Raw genomic sequence first — 11,438 nt, forward strand, 5'->3', positions numbered from 1 at the left:
TGGACAAAATACTCATTTGCCTAATAATTCTGCACTCCCTGTAGATTCATTTGTACAGTTTTTATAAATTGTGCCAATGTCCAAATACTTATGGACACTATATGTTTAACAGTTAGGTGCTGGATTACAAAACAAACCAACTGACTATTCTTTCTACAGTGTACCACTGTGTTATCTAGCAATGTACTAATCTGTGATTGCATACTGTGAAATAGTTTTAACTTCTACACACCAGCACCTGCTGAAAACAAAACTGACATCACATCATAATTCTTCCTGCAGGATCACGAAACGAAGCTTGGGGAATGGACGGAAGTCATGAAGAAAAAAAAATGTCATTCATTATAATGTGACAGTTGGTTTATAAGCTGCACCTGTTTCACCACAGGAGTCATGATTGATGATTGTCTCCTCAAGATTAATTCTTGAAATCAGTCATACATAAGCCTACTCTAGCATTCTGAGCTGCAGATCAGCACACGTGAGAAAGTTCCAACATTAAAAGGTTTGCATTTCTATGCTTTATGGTGCTTTGGACCTTTTCACTCTGTTATCAATAAATGTTAGTTATGATGCAAAATCACTTTGAGTAATGTAATTCCAGTGTAGGATATAAATAGATAAGCACATATTTTTAAAGCAAATTTAATAACCCGACTTGTGTCTTGGTATTTAGTGTATATTTGTGTGTCCCGTTTGGATCTTTAGCCATCAGAATTGTTGTCTTAAGGCCAAGAAAGATGCCAAGCGGATTTATTTTACCAAGTGGATCATCATGGCCTTGCCATATTGGTCCATTTGATTGACCTTTATTATAATTATGAATTTATTTTATTTACAGTTGCTACAAACGGGACAGACATGACTGGGGGATAGGACAGGGAGAAAGAATGAAAGAAAGAGAGGGAGAGAAAGAAAACCAAAGGGGAGAAGAGACGGTGAGAAGGGGGGAAGAAAGAAAAACAAACAAACAAAAAAAACAAAACACCTGGATCACCTGTATGGAGAAAAAAATACAGAAGAGAAAGCAAACAACAAAGAGCAACATAATAAAAAAAACGGCACCATCACAATAAACTAGCTAGCAGTAGATATCAGTAGATACTAAGTAATAAACGATATTGTGCAGCACGCAAGATAGACAGCGCACAATGTGCTTTGAGGCAGCAGCCAAGAAAGCTGTAGTCCGCGTCTGTGAATACCCATGTGTACACCTGTGAGCATACCTGTGTGGATCAGCATGCTTGCATTCCAAAGGTTTCTCCATGTAACGATCTGCTAGAGGGTGTGGGGGGGCCACAGCCCCGTCCTCCAGGGTATGAAGCAGGTATGGAGGAGATCAAAACTCCAGACATCCAGAGGCCCCCAGAACACAAGAGACCAAGGAAGACCCACAGAGGGGCAGCCGCGCCACTGTCCCAGTAAGAGCTGAGGAGAGTCCCAGATGAGGGTTCACTCAGCAGCAGCGGAGCAGAAGCCAGGGGGAGTTGCAGTGACGCGCCCGTGAGCTCCGCCGGCAGCCAGCTGTGCCTGAGTGACCGAGCCCCAGCCCGAGAGGCCGGGGGCACCCCACCTCCGAAGTGGCCCGAGCGAGCCCCAGGCTCCAGGCCCCGATAAGCGGCTGCCAAGGAGTGAGCCGGTGTGTACCCGGACGCCCACCCCCAGACACAAGGAACCACCAACGCACCGACACCTGAGGGAGTCCGCCACTGGCAGGGGAAGTGGTGGTGGGTGGAGATAGGCCTCCAAACCTTGGAGGGCCTGAGATGTCCCCAGAGAGGTGGCATCTGATACCCAACCTGACATATAGACACAGACATACAGGCACACACAGACACAAACATCCATTCCCACCCTCATGCTCTCATATGCACTTACTCCACACTCAACCAACGTGGAGACTGTCACGGCGAGTGAGATGAGCCGTGTGGAAAATAAAGGAGGATCCAAACGCAGGCACTTGTATGGGTGTGAGGGTGGTTTATTAAACACAAAAAGGAAATGGACAAACGGCGAACGGAGCAATGACTAAACTAAACTGGGAACAAACTAACTACAGAACACGAACCTGGACATGAATGAGAGCGGGCGGAAACAGATGATGGTTGACTGCAGGGAAACACACAGATGAAGCAGGGTGGAAACACAGACGGACCAGCAACTACAATGACGGAAGACATGACTTAAATACACAGAGAATCACAGGGGAATTACACACAGGTGGTGGACACAGCTGGGAATAATCAACAAGACGAGACAAAGGTAAAACCGAACACACTTACATGAGACCCAGACCTTCACAATAGAACAGGAAATGAGAACACCACACCAAGACGCAGACCTGACACTGAGAGACAGACAGATTGACACATGGAACCTGAACTAAACTAAACGTGAGATACAACCGAGAACAAATCCTTAAACATGAACCTCAAATAATAAACACCATAACCATCATAAACACAACAAGAGAACAAGAAAACAATCCCTGATGCAAACCAAAACATAATAACCTCAAACATGGAATAACAAAAACATGAAACTCCACATACTGGGTCCAACGGACCCAGACCCGTGACAGAGACAGACATAAAGAGACGCTGTACACACGATCACACTCCCCAAGCGTACTCTACGAACCGGGTCTAGGTACCCTTGCCCCTGGAGGGGGAACTGCACCCAGACCCAGGTGGTGTTACCCTTTTCTCTGCGGTGGGGAGAGGCAGACCGCCCCGACTCCGCAGCAGTAGGGAGGCCCCACACTCCAGACCGCAGTCGGACGGCCAACTCCTCCTAGCCGCCCCGCTCCAGCAGGCCGCAGAGAACGGGGGTGAGAGAAGACTCCAAACCTCCCTCCACCCGCTCATTGTAGTGTTGATGCATGTGTGTTCTAAGGTGCAATTAAAACCCAGGAGGGCATGGAGCTACCTGTGTATATATAATTTCAAGGTTAATAAAGAAAAAATGGACAGAGGAGGAAATCAATGGGTGAGGCAAATGAGAAACACACTTAAAAATATATACATTGGAGGAGTTTGGTTAGTTATCATCGTAATTTAATTTGTCGAACTGCTTTATAGTTCAAACTTAATATTATATAATGCTTAAGAGCTACTATGACAGCTGTGCATAAAATGCAAATGATTTAGTGTTATGAATAATGATTATTTCTGAGCAAAATTCTTCATTCCTACTGTATCCTGACACCCATCAGCTGTATTTATAGTCCTTATGCCACGAGCCAGCTCTGAACCTTTGCTTCTGGGTCCAGGTCGGGTTGAGTTCAGTACTGAGTTTTACCAGTGCAGGACTCGAAGGTACATCATAGATGTAAATTAACATATTTTAAAAAACAGCAGCCAGCATGCATATTAATACCACTGCCCATGCCACCAGCAGGTGACAAGGAAAGCTAAGTTTGTACATTTACAAATCACAGCTTGCATCAGCAAGGTTCTCTAATACAGTAGCAGTGGTTATTACTCAAAAGCAAGGGTGTTTGTATGTATGAGTGTGTGTGTTTATAGCATCTACACCAGTAATTTATCACATGAACCAATAAACCAGGAAAATCTCAAACACTGTGTATGTGTCAGCCATTACCTAAGGGCTTTCTGGAGCTGGTATTTTGAAGATGTATGCATCAGGGCATATGAGTTTATTAACAAGTGTTCAAGTAGAAACAATGACTCACCACAGTTCTCCTCATCTGCTTGATTTCCACAGTCATCGATACCGTTGCAGTGCATGAGCTGAGGGAGACAAAAGGTCAGGTTCCCACAGGGGAAATATCCTAGTGGGCAAGTCCTCCTCTCCTCTGTCATATTGAGTGCTGTAAACAAAGCAGAAAAGCAATATGATTGAATAGAAAGTTTCTGATACTCTATTTTATTCCTGTCAAATGTGTCAGTAAAATGTAACATCTATCAACCTCATCTTGATATTTTTGTGAGCTCCTGAACATCCAGGCTGCTGTTCTTTCTGCAATCCATAACGAGCTGCTGTACTTCATTAAGCAATCTTAAATAACTGATGTACTTCAGAGACAGAACAAAATATATTACCTGGTGCCTGCATCAAATGTAAAATGGGCTTTATGAAACAAGGACGTCTTCTCTATTCTTTCATTCGCACTCTAACTATTAAAATTACATACTGAGTCTGCCTTTGGTTCAAAAAACAGTATGTGGGCCCAACTTTAGGTTATACATTAAACCCAGTGTTGGGGAGTAACGGAATACATGTACCGCTGTTACGTATTTAAAATACAAAATATGAGTAACTGTATTCCGTTACAGTTACCGTTTAAAAAGGTGGTATTTAGAATACAGTTACTTTGTTGAAATAAACGGATTACACGGCGGTATTTCCCTGTTTCATATTGTGGTGGGTCAGGACTGTTTGGGTTTGTTTGACAGCTATCTTCTGTTGTTCCAGGCGGCAGCGTTATGGTTGCCATGGTTACAGGGTGACACTCTCTCTCTCTCTGCGTGTTTCCTGGGTGAGAGAGCGCCTTTTTGTTGTTGTTGTGCTAAGCTAATAGGCAGAATGCTACCGGTATAGCTCTAAAGAATGTAGCATCATAGGCAGTGTAGTCCGTGCTGCAGGGAGAATGGACTGCCATACCCGTTATGTGTATTCTGTAATGGAATACATTTTAAAAGTAACCTTCCCAACACTGATTAAACCTATACTGGCATTCCTGGACTGACACCCAATTATAATCACAATCTACTCCTTTTCTTCAATCCTTTCTCTTGCCCTTAGCGCAAACTGTTAAAGTAAAGTAAATGCAGGTGCTTTATTTGGTATTATATAATGTGTTTGTGTGTGTTCTTTAAATAATATTTTGGGATAATAAACAATGCCTCATGTTGTCAGGCCTAAAAGACCTGCTCCTGACTTGAAACATTGCACCTTTGAGGTATCAAACAAGTTGAACAGCTGACGGTGGAAACTAATCAAAAGGTTTCACTCATGGCATGCTGCACATGCTCGTATTTCTGATTATGTTTACAATAAAGTCCCCTCACACTTTATTTTCTGTGAAAAAAACAAAACCATATCAGCTTCACATCTTGAAACCTGATGGCATGAAATTAGATTCTGTCGAGTAAAAGTCACTGAATTTTATACATCAAGCTGGACAGTTTCATTATGCTGAAAATGCTGGGAAATCATTTTAATCTCTTTTTTATTTTGATAACACCTGGTGTGCCCAACATTTCTGCCTCCTTTTTGTTTTTCCTGAAAGGAACTAATACAACACCGGTGCGCTAATACCAGGCAGGGTTAGCAGCACCTGCAATCATAAAATAAACATATGCCCTTAATATTTAAAACAGTTAAAATCATCATATTACTCTCTAACACTATCAGTCTTTTCTTGATTCTTCCTAAATCACCATGTTAGTGATGGATTATGAACAATATATTAAAATTTAGCTTTCAAAACCCAGGGGGGTTTAATCTGTAGTTCAGTTCAATTACAGTTCAATCTGTAATTTAAATCAGTTTGGGAATACTAACATAGATCTCACACATCAGTAGTTACTCACTGCAGCACAATAAGATGGCATGCTGGCAGTGTTTAAAGTCTAATACATAAATAAGAATAACCCAAATCTCCGATGTTTGGCTTCTTGCTTTTTCCCTCCTCAAAGAATGAAAATTAAAGCAATTCTTAGACGTTAGCTTTTGCCTGTAGATGCTGGTGCTGTCACTTAACCTAACTGCCAACAGTCTTAAATAGGTGGTGTAGGAAATATGAGTGGCTGTAATTTTAAATGAACTTTTCAAAAGAAGTGCATTTACACAAATTTGACAATGAGCATGAGCCACTCATCAAAAATGTATCAGCATGTTTTATTTTTAAGCTCAAGTAAAAGGCAATTATATCAGATATTTAGTTGCTGCTGAACTTGTAAAGCAGAGTAGCAAAGGCAGTTTATTTAATTCATTGGATTCAATTGAATCCACTGTTCCAGAATTGAATAAACAGTTTTGTAGTTATCACTTTTAGTCTTTTAACCTAGGTTTCTAGAAGCCTTCTGAGACACTTGTGCAGGGAAGGGTTTATATTTTCATTTAATTTGAGCTCATCATCTGTGACAGCTGATTTTCTCCTTGCTCATCATGAATTTATTTCCTCTGCGACGGCAGAATATGTCACATAAGCATCTGCATCAGGTTAAACTAGGGTGATCAAACACATTCATTTCTGGTTAACTCTAAAAGACTCGCTATAGACAGACAGGAAGACTTGCTAGCCTTGCAGCATAAAGGCTGCAAAGTAAACGATTAAATTCTCCTTTGAAAACCAGCATCTGAACACATAACCCCTAATCCCCTAATGTCTAATGACTTCTACTTTATTCAAACATAGCACACAATCTCTCTTTAACAGTGGAGAGCTATAAAGTATGACAGTATCACACGCTGTAATAATATATATTAGATTCGATTTTTTTAAAATAGAAAATAAAATACAATCAAAATATATAGCACAACATAAGTTTTCTGATAACTTGCAGGGAATATTCCTTTAGAAATCACATGGAGGAATGCTTCTGTTGCATTACCATTTAAGATTATTTACTGACTAAACTTTTCACACTTTATCCCTAAATGTTTCTAGCTATTAGCCAATGGAATTGTATACGTGAAGCCAAATGTTCAGCTCACATTGCTGGATATTAAATGGTCTTGTCTCTGCCAAACCCCTATTGCAAGCTCTGTTGACACCCCTTAACCAGACTATTTACTGTAGCGAAAACATGTCCTTGCCTTGTTTTGTGTGCAACACGCAAGAAAAAGAAACTTCAGCTGATAGTGTCTGGACGTGATCGTTGTGCCTCTGCCAGTGCCCGATGTTCATAATAACTGAACAGAGAATTAAATATTCTGAACTAGGGCTGCCACGATTTGTCGACTAGTCACGATTACGTCGACTATCAAAATCGTCGACGACTGATTTAATAGTCGACGCGTCGTTTGAAACTTTGTACGATCACAAAAGACGCAGGAATAAGTGGCAGGATTTAAGAGTGTAATAACGGACTGAAACAGAAGATGGCAGCATTGCATGTACAAGGATGTCAGCTACCGTTAAACCCCGAAGAAGAAGAAGAAGAAGAAGAAGAAGAAGAAGCAGCTGTGTCCCAGAATTCATAGCGCGGCCCAGCGCAGTTTCCAACAATGGCGGCAGCTAGTTAGTTTTAATGTTACTCTTATTATTCTTTCTGGGTCACAAAATAAACGTTTAACATATTTTCAGGCGAGAATGTAGCTGTGTAAACCTCAAATATCTGCTCAGTTTATCAGGACACCACATATTTTCAAAAGCGCTCCGACGTTTTCGGAGACATCTGTTACCCACTAGCTCGTTAGCGAGCCGGGGGCTAGGCTCACTAGTGCCGTGAGAACACCGGACTCCCGGCAAATCGTTTTCAAACCCACCGCCGTCTTTCGCTACTCAGGTTAAATATATATGAGTCACTTAGATAACTTAAAATGTTATTGTTTGGCTTTTTTTTTTTTAGTATTTTATTTGTTCCTGAGTAAATCAGTTTGTCTGAGATTAAAGTTATAGTTTTTACACAGCTGAATAAACGTCAAGCAGACAGCTGATTATCAGAAGTGTGAGATGCTCCAGAATATACTCCAGTGTCCTGTTATATTTTAGATAGCAAGGAGTTTATTAATCTTCACCGAAACAATCTGCAAATTTCATTAAAATTCAATAAACTATCATCTTGTCTTTATTTTTAGTTAGCACAGACCTTAAACGCTTAAAGCTGTAAGCTAATGATAGTTATATAAGAGCAGATGCTGCTGGTGCAATAAGCTGTACGTTTTACGTCTAATGGATGATGATCTGATTAGTCGACTAATCGCAAAAATAATCGGTGACTAGTCGACTATCAAAATAATCGTTTGTGGCAGCCCTATTCTGAACGTACTTGGCTGCCGATGATATATGAATTCCTTGGTGATAACTTGTCTGGTTAAAAGTGACATCCACAAATAACAGCCACAACAAGCCATTTCAGAACTTTACATTTTCAGTTTACTTCCTCAGTAAGCTGAAAATTAAAAAAAAGTACCAAGTAATTAGCAAACTGTAATATTTAGCTAGATAAAAAACTTTTCACATGGTTAATTCTTTATAAAGGTCTAGAGCCATTATAAATACCAATAAATATGACAGTTATTTGGTTTTTTGTTGTTTTACTTTAATTATAACTTGATTTGAGAATCAGTTGCTTACTTTCCTAGGACACATATAAGGTTTCTCTACATTCACTTACTTATATTCTTAGTTAACATGAACTAATCAATGATCCCATTAATCACTCTTCAGGACTGGACATTTCAGTGATTGTACTACACAGTATAAGAATAATAAAGCATATCACAAATAACAGTGAAAATTATTCTATTATTAATTGTACACTCTTATATCAGCTCGTTTCATCAGTTGTTTGTCTAACATTGTTTATTTGTAATATTTGCACGTAACCGTTCAGTTACAATATGCTGTTCCTCAATATTTAGACTGACACAAGTACATTCACTTAGATGAGTGTGCAATTTGTATTACAGATAAGCTGCTCATCTAAAAAAGTGTGATATTTACACTTTGAGCATAAACCCTTCAGGCGGATAATTGCTGTTAGGGTTACAGCATAATGAAGAAAAAATGGAGGAAATAACTCTTTAATATGCATATGCATATTCCCCAAAATTTAATGGGAAGTTTCACTACTTTCCTAACTAACTATCCCTGACTTTTCAGCTGGCATCAAAGACCAGCTGCAAATATTCAACATTTATGCAAATGGATGTCTTATATGTTTACTTATATGTTGTATATATGTCATATGAAATAATAGTGCATTTAATAACAAGTTCAAACATGGACTCAAGTGAAAGAAATGTGAGAAAATTCATTAAATATGCTCTAAAATTGATCTGCAACTACTCAGACAGCTCTTATACTATATTGACTGTCTCTGGGATTGTTTCAACATGCTGCAGCCCCACAAAAGCTGATAAGAAAAGAGGTAAGCACACTGACAAAAACTCAGAGAAGATGGTTTGCCACAGATGTGGTCCAACAGTTTCTACTGACTGATTGTGAATTATGGTTCCAAAGAGCTTTGTGGCAATGCTCTGTGAGATTCTGGGATAAAGCCAATCAGCTGTTTGACTGTGACAACATACGAACTATGCTCTTAATGGGCTGTTTTCTGATGCGACAGATCCATTTTTCACAATACAGCACACAGTATAGACATTTTGTCTTCCAGTGCATGGTTGTATCTAGAATCTAATCAAAGAAAATGCAGCTCATTTCTTCCATGACTAGTTTTAGCGTAAAGTTCAGAGGTGATTCAAATGCAGACACAAGAAAACAGGATGGAGACAAAGCTGGCATTAATTAATGTAATCAATTCTACACACCAAAAGGCACTGTAGAGTGAGCACCATACTCAAAATGAAGTCTAACTAATAACTTGGAAGGATCAAAAAGGAAAACAAAGCCTTGGTGAGTCACACAGAGACAGAACCACTGGGGCGGAAGGGAAACAGACAAGTCTGCAACTGACAAAGGATGCACAGGGCTAAATACACAGAGAGCTAATTGAACGCAGGTGAAATTAATGAGTGTGGACAGAGGATCACAAATGAGGCAAAAATCAACAGAAAACGCAGAAAGTTATCAAAATCAAACAAGAAGTCATTGCAAAGAAACCTTAAGAGAGACAAAGGGAACCAAAGACAGCAGTCATGGGGGGAAAGGAATGAAAATTATCCCAAAGAAAATCCTGGGACAGGTTATCACTGCCCTGCTGTCATTAGTTTATAAGCTGTATGACAGTCTTAAAAGCTTCTTCTCAAACAACACGTCTGTCTCAAACCTACAGCTGAACATGGAGTGGTGTGTGATCAGTCCAAATAATGCACTAAATAGGTTTAAAATATCAGGGAGATATTAATATCCCAAACATTTTCTTGGCCGGTGCCTTCATTTTGCAGTGGCTCCGCTTGGACTACACTCAGCGACAACAACTGGCAGACTTAACTCGGTGTTCCCTTTAGGTTTCCCACTGCTCTAAACCTTAATACAGGATGCCACACAAGTAGCAGAGAGTTACCGATACAGTAGTGGATGCACTGCTGTTTTATTAGATTATGAATGCTTTAGATTAAGAAAAGCGAAGATAATTCCAAAAAAAAAAATCGAACAAATGGCAAATTCTCTGCAGTCCAATAAATGTAATAATCATGCAAAACAAAAATCCTCAGACCCACATGCATAATAACATGAAATGGGACTGAAGACATTAACTGGGCATGTTTATTGATTACAATTACGTCCATATTTAGATAAGCTTAAATTGTATAATATTGGAGGTGGTTATTAGTGGGTGGAATAGCCATTGCACCGAAAACGATTTTAAATACGACCAATTCAAGCTATCGTGAAAGCAACAGAATTATCCTGCTACATCTTCTGTCATGCATTCGATAGAAACCCTGGAAATCACTATTCTCTCTCCCTCTCTACCCTTTTTGTTGTCCGTGCTTATGTGAAAGATATTTACTTGGATTTACCCGGCGGCTACTTCTTAAAAAACATTATTAGAAAATATGTTCCCTTTAAAATTGGTGTGAAAAACAATAGATTTTGGAACACTTGAAAAAAGATAACTTATCTACAACCAGCCCATATTTTCGTGATGAAAGAAGTTGTTAAACTTACCCCACACTCCGTAAGCGAATGCCACAGCTATATAAAATTGCATCGTGGCGCTTTGGTTTTTTCTTTTTTCTTTTGCTGAATATCGCGCGGTTGAAGTAGTAAGAGAACAACGCAATGGTCGTCTACTCGTGCAAACTGGGAATCTGTGCGTAAAAATGTCACCAAAAGTTTGCCCTTGCGTTCCTGTTACGTAATAAACGCGTGGACCGAGGTACTGTCAAACGCGTGCGGTGCAGATGCAGCTAGAGAAGAACCCGTTGCCACTTCGCAAAGTCGACTAGGTCTGCAGCCATCTCCACTAGCAGAGGGGTCTAAAGAATCAGTTGCCATCTTCTGACGCACAAGCCGCAGCAGTACAGGTGCAGCGCGCAGAGGGCGCTCGCAGGAGAAAAGGGGGTGGGGGTGCAGTCTGGGTCTCTGAATAGGAGGAACAGCTAAAGTCCAAAAGCAATAATCAGTTTCGCTGATCAAATTTGTAATCAGTAGGTGTTTGTACTGAGCGCTAAACTTTAATTGTGCAGCACAGCACCCTGCAGAGTCTACAAAAGCCTCAATGACAATTCATGTGTTAGTAGGATCAGAGGAGTGTATGTGAGATCACTGAAAAAAACGTCTGAGTGTGGGATAGCGCACACGATTTTCCCCGAATCACCCCCCCCCCCCCCCCCCC

The 11,438-nt window shown here is 40.2% G+C and overlaps 1 protein-coding gene across 1 annotated transcript in view; it reads right to left on the reverse strand.

The window, feature by feature from the left end:
* rxfp1 (relaxin family peptide receptor 1) overlaps positions 1 to 11,040 on the reverse strand; it is a 94,459-nt gene extending 83,419 nt beyond the window's left edge. The window contains exons 1-2 of the mRNA XM_086259831.1: positions 10,769 to 11,040; positions 3,695 to 3,832 (exon numbers count right to left, since the gene is read on the reverse strand). Coding sequence (XP_086115957.1) covers positions 3,695 to 3,832; positions 10,769 to 10,811 — 181 coding nt within the window. The 5' untranslated portion in view covers positions 10,812 to 11,040. The remainder of the gene's footprint in view (positions 1 to 3,694; positions 3,833 to 10,768) is intronic.
* Positions 11,041 to 11,438: the final 398 nt, after the last annotated feature.

The sequence above is a fragment of the Aulonocara sp. 'chitande type north' Nkhata Bay genome, linkage group LG2 (genome assembly GCF_057382095.1).
Source record: "Aulonocara sp. 'chitande type north' Nkhata Bay isolate Kocher_YH1m ecotype deep benthic linkage group LG2, A_spYH_male_GT1.1, whole genome shotgun sequence".
Taxonomy (NCBI): Eukaryota; Metazoa; Chordata; class Actinopteri; order Cichliformes; family Cichlidae; genus Aulonocara; species Aulonocara sp. 'chitande type north' Nkhata Bay.